General features: G+C 38.4%; 1 protein-coding gene across 1 annotated transcript in view; it reads right to left on the bottom strand.

Moving 5' to 3' along the window:
• The window catches only part of MAN1A1 (mannosidase alpha class 1A member 1), a 167,417-nt gene that overhangs the window by 3,029 nt on the left and 143,148 nt on the right, over nucleotides 1-21,240 (bottom strand). Inside the window, exons 9-12 of the mRNA XM_043439002.1 lie at nucleotides 14,821-14,936; nucleotides 7,097-7,316; nucleotides 5,843-6,015; nucleotides 446-561 (exon numbers count right to left, since the gene is read on the bottom strand). Coding sequence (XP_043294937.1) covers nucleotides 446-561; nucleotides 5,843-6,015; nucleotides 7,097-7,316; nucleotides 14,821-14,936 — 625 coding nt within the window. The remainder of the gene's footprint in view (nucleotides 1-445; nucleotides 562-5,842; nucleotides 6,016-7,096; nucleotides 7,317-14,820; nucleotides 14,937-21,240) is intronic.

Here is a 21,240-nt window from a genome sequence, read left to right as displayed (position 1 = left end):
GGGCTCTAGAGCCTGGGAGCCGCAACTACCAAGCCCATGGGCCGCGAGGACTGAAGCCCAGGTGCCCGCGAGCTCATGCTCTGCAACGAGAGAGGCCACCGCGATGAGAAGCCTGCTCACTGCAACCAGAGCGTAGCCCCCGCTCACCACAACTAGAGAAAAGCCTGTGCTGCAATGAAGACCCAGCACAGCCAAAAATTAAAAAAAATAAAAAATAAAAAAAGTAGAACATATAAAAATGTTAACTTAAAAAAAAAAAGGCAGTACCGAGCCGCCGAACTTACACGACGATGAAAACACACCCACAGTTACTGCCATGCATGTAGAATGGATTTTGGAAGCAGTCATGCTTGATATTATTTGAATGTGCTCATGATAAAGACAACTGGAAAGAAGACCTGTTCAGGGATCTCGGTCCCATGCACTGAGAATAACTTTTACTTACTTTAGTGTCTCTGCCAGGAAGAAGCTCTGTTGCACATCATCGTAGCTCTCCTTGCTGAAGTAAACATCCCTGAGGCCGGAATAGCCTCCCTTCACTCTGCAGTGTTTCTCCAGGGCCTAAACCACGAAGGGGAGGGGAAAAATGGTCACATTTCAGGAAACTGGCTGTCACAAAATTTTACTATTAGACTGTCACATTTAAATAAAATAAGGATTTAAACTGAATGACAGATGGCAATAGTTTCAGGTGAAAATTTAGAATATGACAAGTTAAAGGACCTACGGACAGTATGTTCGTGCACGCTAAGTTGCTTCAGTCGCGGCCAACTGTGCAACCCTGTAGACTGGAGCCCGCCAGGCTCCTCCGTCCACGGGCTTCTCCAGGCAAGAATACTGGAATGGGTTGCCATGCTCTCCTCCAGGGGATGTTCCCAACCCAGGGATAGAACCCCAGTCTCTTATGTCTACCTGCATTGGCAGGAGGCTTTTTGACCACTAGCACTACCTGGGAAGCCCATGGTCAGTATATCTCACCTAACTGGAAACACTTTTACATTTAATTCTGGAATAATTTTTCAGTGTTTTTTTTTTTTTTTTTTAACCATTTCTTCTTATGGTCTAGAGCAAGATTCGTCAAACTACAGACCACAAGGTACATCCGGCCTTTTTGTTTTTGTAAATACAGTATGATGGAACCACAGACACACTCATTTATATATTGTGTATGGCTGTTTTTCACTACAGTGGCAGAGCTGAGTAAATGCTTATGGCCCCCAAGCCTAATTCTCTTTGGCTCTTAACAGAAAGTTTGCTGACACCTGGTCTGGAAAGACTGCTAATGTAACTGGGATTCTAAACCACTGGTTCAGAGAGGGTGCTACTGTCATCAGAACATCTTATCTTTAAAAAACCAATAGCAGAGGACTAATGAGTGATATTGGTGACTGACAGATATAAAAGGAGAAAATGAAAACCAGCGGAAAAAATCATGGCTGGCATCTATTTCTGAAATATACTTTTCTTTTCTTTTAGACTGAGATGGAAGAAGATGGGATTAATCCACTGGTAACTACCCAGAGAGAAATGATCCTATATTCCTACAGCTGCCTGACTACAAGTATTATAGTCAGAGATGGGAAAAGACATGGGATGAGCAGTGTGGGAATGAAAATTTAGGTCACAAAATTTTAAAATAACTTGCCTTCTATTGTGTCAGTTACTGCTAACCTGACTGCTCTTCGTATTGGATATTTGGATATCACACTGGTTTGCCTTACTGGTTACCAAGTACAATCATCTCCAGGAAGTTATTTTCTACTCACTACATCCTATTCATTTTAATAACTATATGGTCAAATAAAGATTCCTACTGTATACAAACTCTTATTGGAAATCTGGTTCTAATTCATAGAATGTGGACAAAAATAATAAAGTGTAAGACTAAGTCCCTTACAATGTTTAATGAGATAAAGGAAACATGAATAAGATAAAGGTACTCTTTAGGTTATTTTTCAGTTTTCTTCTGCAGATCACAAACTTGTCCCTTTTTAAAAAAAATTTGTATAATTACATTGCATTTTCCTCCTATTCAGCTCAACTACCAAGAAGATATGGCATAGTTCTTGCCATATTAATTGAGAAAAATCTTCACGGGCGAGAAAAGGGTTTCGGAGGAAAGTATGGCTGTAAGAATGCAGAGCCTGGAAAAGGTGAGGTGGAAGGCAAAGGCAGGGAGCGATCCACTTCCATCTGCAGACACTGATAATGAGGATATTGATTCCACACCCTAGGGCTGGAGGGCAGAAGGGAGACAGCATTGGTCGGGAGAAAAAGCTTTTAATTACCAGGTGAAAGAAAATCTAAGTGGCAGGCTACGTGAACATGTCTCCTAGTGTAGAACTTTTTAAAAGCCCTAAGGAACATAAGAACAATCAACTAAAAAAAAAGCAGTTTCGATTATACTCTTAGTTTCAGACAAAGAACTAAATGGAGGGAAAGCCTGAAGAAAGGAACTTTCAGGCTCTATTTTTCCTTCCTTCCTTTTTTGATAACTGTTCTGTTTGATAAAAAGTCAAATACCAGATACATGGAGTAGGCCAAAAATTATTTGTCAAGAAGGGTAAAAAAATAAAGATTCAGAAGAAATGGGTAAATTTGTTGTTACTGAATGTAATGAAATCCTATGTCCAGACATTTCCTTAAAAGAAGATTTTATCCACAAAAATTTTTCTTGATTTGTCCCTTGAAGTTCTTTGGTAATGAGAGAAACTAAAGAGAGGGCCAGGCACGATAAACAGCTAACCTTCTTTCCTATAGAGATTTCTATGTGATAATGTGTTAGTTGCTCAGTTGTGTCCGACTCTTTGTGACCCCATGGACTATCGCCTCTCAGGCTCCTCTGTCCATAGGATTTTCCAGGCAAGAATACTGGAGTGGGTTGCCATTTCCTTCTCCAGGGGATCTTCCCGACCCAGGGACCAGAAATTTCTATAAGTTCCTTCTTTTGTTATAGAAAAAAAGAGTTGTTTTGCGGACAGGTGCTGCCCAAACATTTTTCATCTTTCAGTTCACTTCCACTCATTCTTTTTTCTCTCCCACGCCTCATGTGGTGAACCAGAGTAGTCAAGAACACAATCTGACATTTTAGAGGTGGGGGCTGATTCCCAGCTCTAGATTCCTAACTGTGGCCTCAGTTTTATGGATCCAGGGAGCATCCTTTTTCTCAACATGAGGTTGTCCTGAGAACAGAACAAGATGATGACACATTATTATTAGCACCGTGCGGGCCTTTCAGAAACTTAGAGAGGCCTGCCTGTGTGCTAGGTCGCTTTAGTCGTGTCCGACTCCTTGTGGCCCTATGACTGTATAGCCCATCAGGCTCCTCTGTCCATGGGGATTCTCCTGGCAAGAATACTGGAGTGGGTTGTCATGCCCTCCTCCAGGGGATCTTTCCAACCTGGGGATCAAACCCACGCCTCTTATGTCTCAGGCATTGGCAGGTGGGTTCTTCATCGCTAGGGCCACCGGGGAAGCTGAGAGAGGCCTAACTACTTTAATTTTTTGAGGTTTTCAGTAAATTGAAAAGAAAAACAAGGTGGGGAGAAATGCCAAAGAGGCGTTTTTAACTTTCAAAAAGTAAAAAAGCCTTCATGTCAAGTCTAAATCTTAAGACTTCAGAGACGTGAAGCTGGGGACGAGCAGCTCTCCTGGGCCCCCATGACAGTCGCTGGCTTTACAGTTTCTCGACAGTGGAAGGGGCCACATACCCAGGACGCTTAGTCTGATCAGAATATCACTTCACTACAATCTTCGGGACTCAGCTTCTGGACATGGGTTCCTCCAAAAACAGAGCATGAGACATGGGTTGGATGCAGGGAGCTTTTTACAGCGGTGACATCAGGAAGTGATCATCAGGAAGTGATCGAGCTGGTGGGGAAAGTGAAGTAAGGAAGGGAGGAGGGCGGTGAAATACACATGGAGCAGCTCACAGCTGTGTGCGGGGGCTCCCGCCTGAAACCCTCTAAAGAGCCAAATAGAATGCCTCTCAGAATGACTCTTCGGAATAACTATTCTGGGATAGAGATGTATCAACTCCAAAACCTCAGTGGCTGAGGGCGGCCCTTGGGGCTTCAGCCTCCCACACGTCCCAGAGCCCCACCAGCTGCCTGGGAAGAGGCTCTGAGTCAGAACAGCTGAGAAGCGCATGACAGGACCAGCAGGCCAGGGTGTTGTCCACTGAAGCTGGAGCCAGGACACGGGGAGGGCTGGGGGGACGGCACACAGCAGAAAAGGCAAAAAGGGGCTGCCATTCCTTCCAAGTCTAGGATCTTCGAGCTTTTTCACAGAAGGCAAGAGGCACTCCTCCCCGCCCCCGACCCCACTACATTTCAAGTTCTAACAGAAGTTACCACAGGCAAACACGGGGGAATTCCTGTGTTGTGACACAAGCAAACACTTTGACATCATATGCTATAGTAAAAGGAGTCAACAGATAAAAACCCTAACACATCAAACCAACCATCATACCCTACAGACAACCCCTTCCCCAAGCAGCAAGCAAATCAAAGCTTTCTGCCCACATGGCAAACTTCCATCATACAATTTTTTTCCACACTTCAACATCTCTAAAATTGGCATGTTATAATTTAATTGGTATTTCTTAATGGTATATAAAATAATGGTGTTTCTTATCAATTATAGTGTTTCAGATTTGAGGAAATATTATTACTGAAATTTTTAATTTAAACTGATCCTTGCAAGTGAGTGTTAACCTTAATTTCCTTGCTGGCCTATTGAAGACCAAAATAATTCCTAATTACCAAAGCTTAGCTGAACCTCAATTTTAATATACTTTTTATTCAGAGGAAAAAACATAAAGAAATTGGAATTACAACTGACTAACCATAATTAGAAAATTTTGCAAAAAAAAAAAGAGGCCTGAAGAATTGCTATTACTTAAAATAACTGACAACTGGTGATAAGATACATACCAAATGAAAAGAGTAATAAGCAAGATCATCAACAGCTTCCTAAGATATTAAATTATACACAAAGGCAATGCTCATCTTAGATTTTCTAAGGAAGTTATTCCTAATGGTCTTAAAAGACAGCTAACTTTCTAACAAAGAGTGCTAGACAATAAGAGAGTGTATTGATAATTAAAGCATTTGCCTGTTCTTATCCCCTGAATTTCCTCCCACTCCTTTTGAAATAATAGCTCTTAAAATTAGACATTGTTTGATGCATATTCTAAAGTGCACCTTCTCTGGCATTCAGCACACAAAGTGTTCAACAGATTAGTTTAGAAAGATGATACATCATATTTAGCAGGAAGAGATCCATGAAATGCCAAGATAATCCAAATAACACACTGGACAGATAGAAAGCTTTACATATTCCGAGGAGTCTGAGACTCATGTTGGAATATTCGTGTACAAAGTAGTTCTTCTATAGGTACTATCTAAAAGTTAGATCTAAGTAGCTCATTTGCTCTAATTAAAAGCATATATTACCACTGTGATGCTCAAAGACTAAAAGAAACAATCATACAGTGGTTTCTTGAAACACACAACAGGTAAAGGTGACTATTCCCAAGTTGCCAGATATCCTCTGTGGGATTAACTGATCAATGTTTTTATAAACATGAGAACTTAATTTTATAATAGGTCTTTCTAGATTCTCCTTCAATACCAGAGTAGGTATATTTATATACAAAAAGCAGAGCTGAAGGCAGGGATGTGAGATGACCTAACTGAAAACACTCAGTCTTGAATGGAAAGATGGTTGGGCAAAGCTTTAAGAATCATATGAGAGTTAATATGCTAGATTGATAGGGATCACTGAACATTTTTACCACACACAAATTCCTGTAAGAAACACAAGCAAACTAAAACGTCACCTCCACAGCTTCCCAGGCCCATTTCCTGTACTTTGGATCATGAGTCAGTCGCCACATGTACATGTAAGTCTCAACAACTTCTGGCCGTAAGATGTAGTATTTCTCATTTTGCCTCGTAGCAATGGCTTCAACACCACCATCGAATCTGAAAGCTTCTGGTCCCAGTTTCACAACTAAAAGACATGCAGTGGGGGACAAGGGTTATTGTCTCTGACAATGCTTAGTGTCTATAACTTAAATGAAATTAAAAGATACTTTAAAACATTCAAGAGGGGTGCCAAAATGATCATTTTAAGGAATAGCTATAAACACTGTAAAATAAGCAATATTCAATATACATTTTTAATTTATCCACTGAAAGGAGTACATTTAAGAAAGTGGTAATAATCCTTTATTTTCTTTCATTTTACCACCATTTACTGAGTACTCACTGGGTTGGTGCAAAGCACCACCTTATTAGTGAGCTAAAAAATTAGCGTTTGAGAATTCTAAGTTATTATGGCATGAATGTATGGCATGAATTCTAAGTCATTATGGCATGAGTGTTATATAGTATTTGTGCATCAAACTTTTATAAGAAGGCAGCTAGACTCATCATATGGGGCTTCCCAGGTGGTGCTAGTGGTAAAGAACCTGCCTGCCAATGTGGGAGACTTAAGAGACATGAGTTTGATCCCTAAGTTGGGAAGATCCCCTGGAGGAGGGCATGGCAACCCCCTCCAGTATTCTTGCCTGGAGAATCTCATGGACAGGGGAGCCTGGTGGGTTACAGCCCAGAGGGTCACAGAGTCAGATACAAATGAAGCAACTTAGCATGCATTGTATATTTCATGGAGATTCTGGGAAGATTAATAATGGTTTATAACATACCAAATTTCTTCTGTATTAGGACAGGGACTCTCACCCAATATTATTTACGTAAAGCAGGGTCAATAAGTTAGACTTGACCTTTTATGGCCTGGATTTTTGTTTATTGGTAAACTAAGGGTGGCATGCTGCGATTCATGGGGTCGCAAAGTCGGACATGACTGAGCGACTGAAGTGAACTGAACTGAAACTAAGGGTAAATATTTTTATGCAGAAAAGCAATGCCTCTTAAAGTAAAAATGTAAATTCCTTTAAGATATTAATCATAATCATCAAATATTCATCAGGCACAGTGGATGTTCTTTTGATGGCAACAAATGGACAAAGCTACTTACTGAATGAAATAAAAAGCACAAAGATTACATATGAAGAGAAACAGGGACTCACAGGTGCGATTGTAAGATTCGTGACAGGTCCGGGCAATTTCAGCCCCGAGCTGAAGGTAGTGTTGGGTCATTCCTTCAGGAGCGTCGTCTGCCCCGAGTGCAAACATGCCTCCAGCAAAGCAGGTCAGGTGGCCCATCTTGTGTTCCAGGAGGCCCCCTTTCCACTCTGCGATGTAAGTCAGGCCGTTACGGGACTTCCGGATCAAGTGAGTCTCGATAGCCTGAAAATAATACGCATTTTCAACATTTTGTAATCTTTTCTCATATTTACACTAAAAACACATTGTGGCTCAGATGGTAAAGAGTCCGTCTGCAACGCAGGAGACCAGGGTTCGATCCCTGGGTCGGGAACATCCCCTGGAGAAGGGAATGGCAACCTACTCCAGTATTCTTGCCTGGAAAATCCCATGGACACAGGAGCCTGGTGGGCTATAGTCCATGGCGTCACAAACAGTTGGACAGGACTGAGCGACTAACACATTCACTTTCACCACAACATTTTATATATATATATGTATTTTATATATATATATAAGAATAAAACCTCACTCACAATTTGAATTTGGTTCCATAAACACAATTCAACTTGAAATTTCATTTATTGCTCTTATACTTCTCCTGTAATCTATGCTTTGTTCGTTTGGTGAGTTAGAATTAATGCTGTTGGGCCAGCCCCGTAGGTTTGGCTTGGTTCCATGATCAAACACTTGTAGTCCTCAAACCAGAAAAGCTGTCTCCTTTTCAAAGACAAGCCACTGGTATAGGAGTGAGAGCTGCTTTAATGCATTTCCATTTTCAAAAATAACACAAATCACAGTCTCAGCTCTGAATAATGAACAGGGCATATTTGTGTATAAAACCCAGTGCTATTACTCTTCCTTTTTCTCTCTTAGGCTTGAAAGGGTGGCAAAACAGAGCGGAGAAAAAGGAGCTGTTCTTCAGTCAGTCAGACTTTGTGTATGTATGCACCTAGTTGCTCAGTCATGTCTGACTCTGCGATGCCATGGACTGTAGCACGCCAGGCTCTTCTATTCATGGAATTTTCCAGGCAAGAATACTATAGTGGGTTGTCATTTCCTATTCCAGGGGATCTTCCTGACCCAGGTATCAAACCAGTGTCTCTTGCATCTCTTGTACCGGCAGGTAGAACTTTACCACTGCTTGGTCTGGGAAGCCCCAATTGCTTGGCTTCAAATTCCAGCACTGACATTTACTATCTGTAAACTTTGTGGGTAATTTGCTTCCTGTATCTTTAAATCTCAGTATCCTTATCCATGAAATAGGAATAGTAGTATCCATTGAAAAAACTGCAACATTACATTTATAAAGCAGTCAGTCCAGTGATTAGTTCAGTTCAGTTCAGTCGCTCAGTCGTGTCCGACTCTTTGCGACCCCATGAATCGCAGCACACCAGGCCTCCCTGTCCATCACCAACTCCCGGAGCTTACTCAAACTCATGTCCATCGAGTCGGTGATGCCATCCAGCCATCTCATCCTCTGTCATCCCCTTCGCCTCCTGGCCCCAATCCCTCCCAGCATCAGGGTCTTTTCCAATGAGTCAACTCTTCGCATGAGGTGGCCAAAGTACTGGAGTTTCAGCTTCAGCATCAGTCCTTACAATGAACACCCAGGACTGACCTCCCTTAGGATGGACTGGTTGGATCTCCTTGCAGTCCAAGGGACTCTCAAGAGTCTTCTCCAACACCACAGTTCAAAAGCATCAATTCTTTGGCGCTCAGCTTTCTTCACAGTCCAACTCTCACATCCATACATGACCACTGGAAAAACCCATAGCCTTGACCAGACGGACCTTTGTTGGCAAAGTTATGTCTCTGCTTTTTAATATGCTGTCTAGGTTAGTCATAACTTTCCTTCCAAGGAGTGTCTTTTAATTTCATGGCTGCAGTCACCATCCACAGTGATTTTGGAGCCCCCCAAAATTAAGTCTGACACAGTTTCCACTGTCTCCCCATCTATTTCTCATGAGGTGATGGGACCAGATGCCATGATCTTAGTTTTCTGAATGTTAAGCTTTAAGCCAACTTTTTCACTCTCCTCTTTCACTTTCATCAAGACCGCTTTTTAGTTCCTCTTCACTCTCTGCCATAAGGGTGGTGTCATCTGCATATCTGAGGTTATTGATATTTCTCCCAGCAATCTTGATTCCAGCTTGTGCTTCTTCCAGCCCAGTGTTTCTCATGATGTACTCTGCATATAAGTTAAATAAGCAGGGTGACAATATACAGCCTTGACGGACTCCTTTTCCTATTTGGAACCAGTCTGTTGTTCCATGTCCAGTTCTAACTATTGCTTCCTGACCTGCATACAAGTTTCTCAAGAGGCAAGTCAGGTGGTCTGGTATGCCCATCTCTTTCAGAATTTTCCACAGTTTATTGTGATTCACACAGTCGAAGGCTTTGGCATAGTCAATAAAGCAGAAATAGACGTTTTTCTGGAACTCTCTCGCTTTTTCAATGATCCAGCAGATATGGCAATTTGATCTCTGGTTCCTCTGCCTTTTCTAAAACCAGCTTGAACATCTGGAAGTTCTCGGTTCACGTATTGCTGAAGCTTGGCTTGGAGAATTTTGAGCATTACTTTACTAGCATGTGAGATGAGTGCAATTGTGCGGTAGTTTGAGCATTCTTTGGGATTGCCTTTCTTTGGGATTGGAATGAAAACTGACCTTTTCCAGTCCTGTGGCCACTGCTGAGTTTTCCAAATTTGCTGGTATATTGAGTGCAGCACTTTCGCAGCATCATCTTTCAGGATTTGAAATAGCTCAACTGGAATTCTATCACATCCACTAGCTTTGTTTGTAGTGATGCTTCCTAAGGCCCACTTGACTTCACATTTCAGTATGTCTGGCTCTAGGTGAGTGATCACACCATCGTGATTATCTGGGTCATGAAGATCTTTTTTGTATAGCTCTTCTGTGTATTCTTGCCACCTCTTCTTAATATCTTCGACTTCTGTTATGTCCATACCATTTCGGTCCTTTATCGCACCCATCTTTGCCTGAAATGTTCCCTTGATATCTCTAATTTTCCTGAAGAGATCTCTAGTCTTTCCCATTCTATTGTTTTCTTCTATTTCTTTGCATTGATCACCGAGGAAGGCTTTCTTATCTCTCCTGGCTATTCTTTGGAACTCTGCATTCAAATGGGAATATCTTTCGTTTTCTCCTTTGCTTTTCACTTCTCTTCTTTTCACAGCTATTTGTAAGGCCTCCTCAGACAACCATTTTGCCTTTTTGCATTTCTTTTCCTTGGGGATGGTCTTGATCCCTGTCTCCTGTACAATGTCACGCCAAATTCAGACTTAAACTGAAGAAAGTAGGGAAAACCACTAGACCATTCAGGTATGACCTAAATCAAATCCCTTATGAGTATACAGTGGAAGTGAGAAATAGATTTAAGGGACTAGATCTGATAGACAGAGTACAGTGATTAGCACTTGATGAAAGTCATTTATTATCATCACATCACCACTGTGGTAACACATGAATTAAATTCCTCCCTAATAATTCTATTAAAAAGGATATTAATATGTGATGAATAAGTATTTTTTTTAAAAAAGAAAACAGGTCTTTAAATTTGGGAGAAATGATTTTATAAAAATGACTAAATATCTTTGGTTATTTCTGCCCCAGAACTGTTGATATTCTTCTGTGTATATAAAGAAAATAAGCCTTATTAGAAAAAAAACAAAGTTGTAGTGTAAGGGCTTGGCATTACTATTTTTATTACTTAAATAGGAAATATCCCCCCACACCCTCAATTATTAATACTTCTTAGAAGAAGAAGGGCTATGACTGTGTCTATAACTGTTATAGTATCATCAAAAAAGAGATTTTAGGAAGCACATTTGAGAATACAGGCATACCTTTTTTTATTGTGCTTTGCTTTATTACACTTTGCAGATACTGTATTTCCACAAACTGAAGTTTTGCTGTGACCCTGTGTTAAGAAAGTCTATCAGCATTATTTTTCCAACAGCATTTGCTCTTTTCATGTCTCTGGGTCACATTTTGATAATTCACAATACTTCAAACTTTTTCAATATTATTCTATTCATTATGGTGAATTGTATCTGTGATCTTTAATGTTACTATTATGCCTCAGATGATGGTTAGTATTTTTAACCAGAGTATATACATTGCTAGCTTTATACATACTGTTATCGTACATTTAACAGCCTAAAGTGTAGTGTAAATGTAACTTTATATGCATGGGACAACCAAAAATTTCATGTGAGTTGCTTTACTATGTTACTTGCTTTATTGCAGGGGTCTGGAACTGAACCCACAATATCTCTGAGGCATGCCTGTAGTAGATACAGACAAAATTGTGATAGAGAAGAATGAATAAAAATAAATGCATAGGTAGATAAAACCTTTTCTACCTTTATTGGAAATAAACAAATGAAACCAAGATGGTAGGAAATAAATGAACACACTACTGTGCTCATTAACTGTGGTTAAGCTAATTTTATTGATAGTCTAGTTATTACATTAATATTTCATTCTTATTTAATGCAACTGAACATCTTAGATATTTACACTTCTCATAGCACAAATTGCAATAAAGTCCTTCAAGCAGATACTTGTTCATCACCCAAGAAATTATTCTTTCTACATGGCAAGAGTAATAGCTTTGAGCATGCATTACAGAAATATTATTACCCTGTTATGGATCCTGAATAAAGTACTGTATTATTTTTGGCATGATTCTGACCAAGTCACTATCTCTCAAAACAAACTACAGTGAAGTTCCAAGACTTTTGAAACAATGATTGTGTGGCAATGGGAAAATGTAAATAAATATAAAGGAGGAAAAATTAGTCTTCAGTGGTTTTAAAATATGTTGTGTCAAGCCTATAGAGAATTGATTAGGAAAAAAGAAGTTGTATATTTTGTGATTTCATCCCTCTATATTTGAAAAAAATTAGTTCGCTGTGCCTCTAGAATCCTAAATGCCTAATACATCACCTGTCCAGGTCACTCCAGTGGACTTTCTGGCAGCATGAGAATCTACCACCATGGATTCTTAGCACGGCTTCCAGATGAGGCCACATAACAGCCAGCTAAAAACTCAAAAGTATCTGTTACTAACACATACCAAAAAAAACATGCCACTCTGGGATTAAATGATTTCCAAAAGGCACTAGAAGCTTAAGCTGATGGACTACATGTCCAGTAAATTAACTGTCCAGAATGACACTGCAAGGGATTCTCTATTTCATAACAATCATCTTTTAAAGTACAATCAGGTGGTGATAGTGCTAAAGAACTCGCTTGCCAATGCAGGAAATGTGAGACACAGGTTTGATCCCTGGATCGGGAAGATCTCCTGGAAGACGGCATGGCAACCCACTCCAGCATTCTTGCCTGGAGAATCCCATGGACAGAGGAGCCTGGTGGGCTTCAGTCCACAGGGTGGCAAAGAGTCAGACATGACTGAAACGACTTAGCAAGCACGCAAGCAGCAAAATAAAACCAGCACAAAGAAACTTTACTATGTAAGACATGACTACTTCTTCAAATCAAAAGTGTAATTGTTCTAACTTTGCTTTCTAAGTTGAAAAACACAATATGGATTGAAAGTGTTTTTACTATTAAGAGAAAGAGCAAACACTTTGACTTCATTTGCTCTTAATGGATTTTCCTGTCAATGGTTTGTCTAAATACAGTATGTTAAAAGCTGGGTGGGTATAGTTCTAGAAACCAAGGGAAAAGTATTTCAAAGAGTATTTTTAAAGTTGTCTTTCCTAGAAAATCAAGATCTTAGGGGGCCACTTTTAAGATTAGAATAATTAAAATGTCTGCCAGGACAGTAATTAAAAATGATATAATGGAAACCATACTGTTTGGAGAACTCCCTGAGTTAAAACCTGAAACCTCATAGGAATAAAGAAAAAATAAATCTGCAAGAGGGCATATGGACCATATCCTAATCTGCTTTTAATGTTTATCAAGTGTCTTAAAGGCTGTGCGAAATGAAGGCCAGTGTTCTAACTAAGGTGACTGGTTCCTATATTAAACAGCTGCATCTGCTCTGTGCAGTAAAGTTCACTATTGACCTTGGAAGGAACCAGTGTAATATTAAATCTAGAGAGAGGGGATATAGGTATGCATGTGGCTGATTCACTTCATCGTACAGCAGAAACTGACACGACACAGTAAAATAATTACATTCCAATTAAAAAGTGGTGACGGGAAAACCGGACAGCTACATGCAAGAGACTCAAACTGGACTACTTTTCCACACCATATATAAACATAAATTCAAAATGGATTAAAGACTTAAGTGTAAGATCTGAAACTATAAAGCTCCTAGAAGAAAATATTGGCAGTGCATTCTTTGACATTGGTCCTAGAACTGTATATTTATATGACTTCCTTGGTGGCTCAAATGGTAAAGAATCTGCCTGTGATGCAGGAGACCTGGGTTCAATCTGTGGGCTGGGAATATCCCCTGAGAAGGGAATGGCTATCCACTCCAGTATTCTTGCCTGGAGAATTCCATATATTGTTTTTTGATCTGTCACCTTAGGGAAGGAAAATAAAATCAAACAAGGGAGACTACATCAAACTAAACTACATCCTCCAGTGAAGGAAACGAACAACAACAACAAAAAAAAACGAAAGGCCACCTACTAAATGGGAGAAGATATTTGAAAATATATCTGATAAAGGATTAAACAAAATCCACAAAGAACTCATACAACTCAACAAACAACCCGATTAAAATGGACAGAAAACCTGAATAGACATTTTTCCAAAGAGAGTAGACAGAGAGATGGCCAACAATCACATGAAAAGATGCTCAACATCACTCATTATCAGGGAAATGCAAGTTAAAACCACAATGAGCTATCACATCACACCTGTCAGAATGGCAATCATCAAAAAGACAACAGATAACAAGTGTTGATGAGGATATGAAGAGAATATGGTTGATAATACTGTAATAACTTTGTATGGGGACAGATGATTACCAGACTCACTGTGGGTGATAATTTCATAACATACACAAATGTCAAATCACTGTATAGTACATTTGAGACTAATATAATATCATACATCAACTACATCTCACTTAAAAAAAAAAAAGAAACTAACACAACATTGTTAGTCAACTATACTCCAATGGAAAATAAAAACAAAAAAACTATTTAAGGAAACAAACATATTATATATTTACCTAACACACTACTTAGTACACAGTAAATCAATAAATATTTGTTCTCCCTCATTCCTCTTCTATCACAAGGACCTTTGAAAACTATTAATAATCGTCCCTTACAGATTAGTTTGGTTACTTCATGTTTTTATTTCAAAGTACTGTCCATAATTAAATGGAAATAGCCATTAGGACTGTCTGTAATTTTGGGTAATTTTAACTTACTTAATTTTTAGAATATAAATTCAGGATTTTACAATAATTTTAACTGTGACTTTAACAGGGAACTCACACTTGTTGAAGAAAAATCCTCATTTTCAGATGTGTGAATCCATGAAAAAACTTTCAACTGCCCTATTAGAACTAAACCATATCAAGTATGATTATTATTGTTATAATTATACTAGCACATATTGAATTCCACCTAACTGAAAATATTTTGCAACCTACTCATGTAGTATTTCATTTTTTCATTAAAGCTTGATTAATATGCAAGTTATAAGTTAGTTGAGTGCCAATAATGATTTAAATTTGTGTTTACCTTAATAGCATCAAAATACATTTTCTTAGCCTGGAGATCTGTCTTGTCAGACATTAACCATGCCTTTAGCAAATATTCATAAAAACTGTCTCCAAGTCCTCCAACTGATACATGATCTGCAAAGAGAAGAAAATGAATTTTAGAATGATTCAGACTTTAATTCAGATAATACAGTAAAATCACATCAGTAAGTAGGATGCAAAACCCTAAGTCAACAGCAAGTCAATGGTACATTTAAATTCCAACAAATCTCCTGTTTTCAGAAAGATATTCTGAAATGAGCAGATGTGCTGTTAATTAATGTGATATACTTTAAATAATAACCACTGTAGTTCTATAAACATGCAGATAAAAAATAATCAACCCTAATTCTAAAATTGTTTCATTAGGAAAAATACTAAATTAAAATGTTTCACTATATATACAGAAACTTTAATTGCTTTATCTCTCAGTAAGATAATAAACCATATCAAAGCTATGAGTATCATCATATCTTACAAAAAAAGAAAAAAAAACCTGGCCTGAAATATAACCAGAAACTCCTCAGTTTCTTGTAATTATTATTATTTGATAGCTTTTGTAGTATTATCAATCTGAAGGGTCAGAATTCTTTAGGGGAGGCCAGTAAGAAAGAAGACAGGGCAGAAGTTTTTCTTCCTAATACAGTCACCCCTCTGCATCTGTGGGCTCCCTGTAAGTAAATCCAATCAACTGTGGATTGAATATATGGAAAAAAAATTCAAGGAAGTTCCAGAGAGCAAAACTTGAACTTGCCACACACAGCCAAATATGATTTTAACGGCATTTATACTGTATTTACATAGCATTTACACTGTATTAGGTATTAAAGGTAGTGCAGTGATAAAAAATCTGCCTGCTAGTGCAGGAGACACAGATTTGATCCCTGGGTTGGGAAGATCTCCTGCAGCAGGAAATGACAAACCACTCCAGTATTCTTGCTGGAAAACTCTTGTGGACAGAGAAGCCTGGCGGGCTAGAATCCATGGGATCACAAAGAGGCAGACATGACTGAGCAACTAAGCATGCACATGCACACAGGTATTAAAGGTACTCTAGAGATGATTTAAAGTATCTGGAGGATATGCATAGGTTACTTGCAAATACTATGCCATTTTATATAAGGGAATGAGCATCCATGAATTTTGGAATTGTGGAGTCTTGGAAGCTATACCCTACAGATAGGAAGGATGGATTGTACTCCATTCCTACAATCCTCCTCCACTGTCATTTATTATGCTAGATCCACTACATAATATTATAAACAATCTTGTAACTTGTAGGTAGGTAATCTTTAAAAGTGAGATAAGAGGCTTAGAGGAGCTAAATGAGATTTTAACACTGGTAGGTGCCAAGTGACTCTCCAGCCCACACAGGGTCTCAAATTTGCAATCACGTGCTCTCCGACATATACACCAACTATATGTATTCTTTTGCCTACTACTTGAATAAATACATTTTCCAAGCATATTTACTTATAAAAACAGAGACACACTCTCTTTGGAAGATCATTCCTAGAATTCACAGACAATTTGAGCATTAATAAGATGGTCTTATTTGGGAAATTTGCATTTGAAGTTTCAAACCTTAAAACTAATTTTATGTATCTATTAAAAAAAATATTTGTTGACTTAGTTACATAAAAGTAAACTGATTTTTATACCACTATCCAAACAGTTTTCTCCTGAGTCCCACCCAACAATGAAACTTGGACACTGGGACCTAAAATTGAAGAGGTAATAAGAATGAATATATTATCTTTCCCTCCTCAACCTTATCTTAGCCTTGGTCCCTATTTCACTAAGTGGCACCACCATGCTGCCAGGTCTACATAAGTCAGACATCAGATGCTCATTCTTTACTTCTCTCCCTCACTCCCACATTCACTGAGTTATTGAACTCTACTAATTTTATCCCCAATGTATCTCTCGAGTCCATCCACTCCTTCCTGTCTTCACTAATACAATTTTGACCTGAGCTACCACTATGCCTGAGTCTGCAATGGCTAATTATCTTGTCTCTTGCACCGTGACAGCATTTTACTATTTAAACTAATTAAAAAATCAGTTCCTCAGCCATACTAGTGCACAAGAGCTACATGAGGCCTTGGCTACGGTACTGGAGGGAAGATACAGCACATTTCCGGCATCACACAAGGTTCCAATGGCAGTGCCATTCCAATCTATCCTCCACATTAATGCCAGAGCAACTCTTAACATGTGAATCGGATCATCCTTTTCTTGATGCCTTTAATGTTAAAGACTCAAATCCTGGGTCTTTGGAGACCAGGGAGGCCCTGCATGATCTCAACCTTCCCTATATCATCCATCCTGCTCTCTACCCTCTCGATATATGGCGCTTCTTTTGGTTTCTCAAAATGTCAACCCCTAAGAAGTATCTTGCACATAGTAGGTACTCAGTAAATAACTGATGAACAAAGCCCCAAATTCGTTTAAGTTAATCTTATTAAGGACTACATCTATGAAGCCTAGAAGGGATATATTTTTAAGTTAATGTGTGATTTTCTTTTGCAGAAAGCCCAGAATTATAGTTTAAGTTTTATTGTAAAATTAGTATTTTTATAATTGTAAGGCTGATTCTTAAAATAGCAGTTTGACATGACCTTTACAATTTCCTAAATAAACCACCATAGAAACCTCTGACATTTACAAACTAAACAGACTAAGTACTATCTCATCAATAAGAAGCCTTGTTGTTATAAACATGATCACAGGAGACAAATGCAAGTGATGCGTGGTAAAGCAAATCTCTGTCCAGTTACTGTCAAAATAACAGGGACTAAATGAAGTAATAGGAAATGATGGCCATGATTCAGACATGTCCTTTAGAGTTAAAGCAATAAGAGTTGAAAACTAACAGCCAGAAACAGCTTCATTTTCTTCCCCCTTGGGTTATGATTCTATAATGCAGGAAGATGCAGCTTGGGCATTTGGTGATTTTTTTAAAAAAGGAAAAGGGTTTACATATTTGCTTTAATGCCAGCTAGTTTTCTATCTTTTTCACCTATAAAATTTTTATATTTGGAAAGAATCAAAATAAAGGAACATAAAGGAATATGGAGGAGAAACAAGAAAAACTCGTCTTTATAATTTAGCATTTCACTCACTAAACTCCCCCCCATGTCTGGATGACTATTTGTGTTGGCAACAAAGTCCTGTGTAAACATCTTAGTGGCTGTAAGAGAGAACATGCCTCATTTTATCAGCAGGAAAGGACTGTCTACTAGAAGGAACATATATGGTATTCTTATTCCCAAATGCTCTAAACATAATGTGTATGCAGTCACTCAAATATTATACTCTTCTATAAAAGGGGTAATTTATTCTTTTCAATAGGAATAGGTCCCAGAAAAGGATGTCTGCTACTTAAAAAGAGAAAAAAAGATCAAAAGAATCAAGACAAAAAGAATTATATACTCAATATCTTCACCCTTTAATTTTATAGACTTCATCTGAATGTGAACTTCCCTCTTCAAAGCAATCCTCCAGTGATGCTCGTTACACCATATTTTATACATATATATAATTACTGTGTTACTACATGTATATATAATATGGTGTTACTATACACACACACAATGTTGTCTCTATTAATTGAAGAAGGGGGACAGTTGCTCTGTTTATAGACATGGAACCCTATCTTTGGCCTCAACAGTCACGACGTATTATTAGTGATCAGGACTAGATGCTGCCTCTCAACCAACTGAGGAGCAGGAGACAAATGGTTCAGAGAGGAAAAACAGAACCATTACTAAAAGCAGAGGCAGGAGTCAGACTGGATACACACTGCATGCGTATTCACAAAATTCAAGTAAACTTCTACTAGCTGTAAGACATTATGTGATGGGTTAACAAATATGACAAAGTCACTGTCCTCAAAAGTTCTGGATGCCTAGGAAGATGGATATGTATATGAACCATTAGGAAAAGGATTGTGATAGGAAGGTACCCAAAGTGTTGGGATGGGGGAGGAAGATGGCGGCAAGCAGAGGAGTGGGTGAACAATTGCCAAACAATGTCTTGAAGAAGGCTACGTAGAAGAAAGGGTGATTGAGTTGGTTCTTGGTAGGGTTAGAAAAACAGGAAAATGGCTGAGGGAAAAGGCACAAAAGACAAGCCCCACATATGGCCAAGCAGAACTTGATTAATGAATAAAAAAAAAGTGCATCTTCCTTGTGGCTGGAACATTGGATGGGGGAAGAGAGGCAGGAGATGCATGAACCCTGTTTGTTTTTCCATCAGGAAATTGGCCCATAAGCAAATCAATTACAAAGGGCCCTTTGTACCAGGAAACATGGACAAATACGTAGTACATTGGTGACCCAGAAGGTGAAACTCAGATGTTTCAGAACATCTTTCTGACTCTTTCTGTCCTTCTTCATAGTGACCTCTAAATTCTATAACACAGGAAGGAAAGAGCAACTCACAGAGACTCTTCTTTAACTTTTGAAATCTTTCATGAGGAGAACTTAAAAAATACTTTTCCTTTCAGAGAATCGTATCTAGTTATCTTGAATTGAGAAAGTTACTCAAGTTCTATTTTTCCCAAATATTATGGTGGCCCTCACATTTTTAACCTCAGTATGCCTTAACACTCTTAAAAATGAATAAGCATGGTGAAGAATTCATTTATGTAATATCTATCAATATTTGGGTTTCCCAGGTGGTGCTAGTGGTAAAGAACCCACCTGCCAATTAAGGAGACACAAGAGGCAAGGGTTTGATCCCTGGGTTGGGAAGATCCCCTGGAGGGCAACCCATTCCAGTACTCTTGCCTGGAGAATCCCATGGACAGAAGAGCGTGGTGGGCTACAGTCCATAGAGTCGAGTCGGACATGACTGAAGCAACTTAGCATGCATGCATATCAATATTTACCATATTGGAAATTTAAACAGAACTTAAGATATTTTTATTAAAGTAATAATATACCAATTATGTTAATATATAGGCTTTTCAGAAGAATATGCAATATTTTACCAAAAAAAAATAGTGGGAAGACAGACAACGTTTTACATTTTTGCAAATCTCTTTAATGTTTGCTATACTAGAAGACAATTGGATTTTCATATCTGCTCTACATTCAATCAGTTGCTATATGTTGTACTGGCTGAAACATATGAAGAAAATGCAGCCTCACATATTTATATAGTTGGAAAGCAAAGAGTATTTTGATAGTCTTTTCAGATAATTGCAGATAATTTTTTTGGTACTACAACAAAACTTGACAAGTGATTAAAGTTTTTAACAGTTACAATGTGGAGTTAGAACTCACATCGATGAATTTTTGTACTATTACATTAAAATCCACTGGGCCATCTTGCACTTTAAATGCACTTTTTCTCACACATGATTTTGCAACATCATACATAGTCATTTGGGAAATACTGGTTCTCTGAATTATGTGCATCTTCCAGATGATGATATACTTGACTATATAGCATCAAAAAAACCATATTTGTTATATCATCACCAATCTTAGCAGAAGAATCTTTTAGTGTTGGTGAAAGGCATTAAGCTTATGGTGCCATGTGCAAATTTTTCAAAACTCTAATTATAAGCTCAAGTTTTATCTTTGGTAGAGACATTCTTCATTTTCCTTGAAGCAACATGCTCATTTTTGTGACATTTACCAATTACCCAAGTCTGAATAATCAGTTTGTCTTCAGTACTTCTTTCAAGTAAAAATGATGACTCATGAAACAACACGGCAGCTAGTTCAGCTTGCAACTCAAATCACAACACAAGTGCTTTCTATGAGGTTTTTCATCATGCAGCAGAAGCGTTTTGTGTCTTTTTCATTTAATCATACAGAATATTACAAGGATGTGATCTACTCAGTGATTGAGATTTACTAGAATCAGTAAATGTTTTGCTTCATTAACAGCATTCAAGAGTGAAAGTGGCATCTTTTATTTGTTGTGGTTATCTGTAGTGAAGGACATAACCACAGGCAAATCTCATGTTACTGCCCTTCATTTTATTGCCCTTTGCAGCTACTGAGTTTGTTAGAAGTTGGAAGTTTGTGAAAACCCCGCATTCAGCAAGTCCGGTATCATTATTCCAAAACCACTTGCTCACTTCCTGTCTCTGAATCATAATTTGGTAATTTTCCAATATTTCTAAGTCTTTCACTACTATTATATTTTTTATGGTCAACTGTGATCAGTGATCTTTGATGCTACTATGACTTGGTAAAGACTCAGAAAATGGCTAGCACTTTTTAGCAATAAAGTATTTTTACGTTAAGGTAAGTATATTGCTTTTTAGATATAATATTGTACTACTGCATGCTTAATGGACTCCAGTATAAACATGACTTTTATATGCACTGGGAAATCAAAAAAGCTGTGTCACTTGCTTTACTGTGATATTTGATTTACT

This window comes from Cervus canadensis, chromosome 20, assembly GCF_019320065.1.
Source record: "Cervus canadensis isolate Bull #8, Minnesota chromosome 20, ASM1932006v1, whole genome shotgun sequence".
NCBI lineage: Eukaryota > Metazoa > Chordata > Mammalia > Artiodactyla > Cervidae > Cervus > Cervus canadensis.
This window is presented reverse-complemented; position numbering and strand designations above follow the sequence as displayed.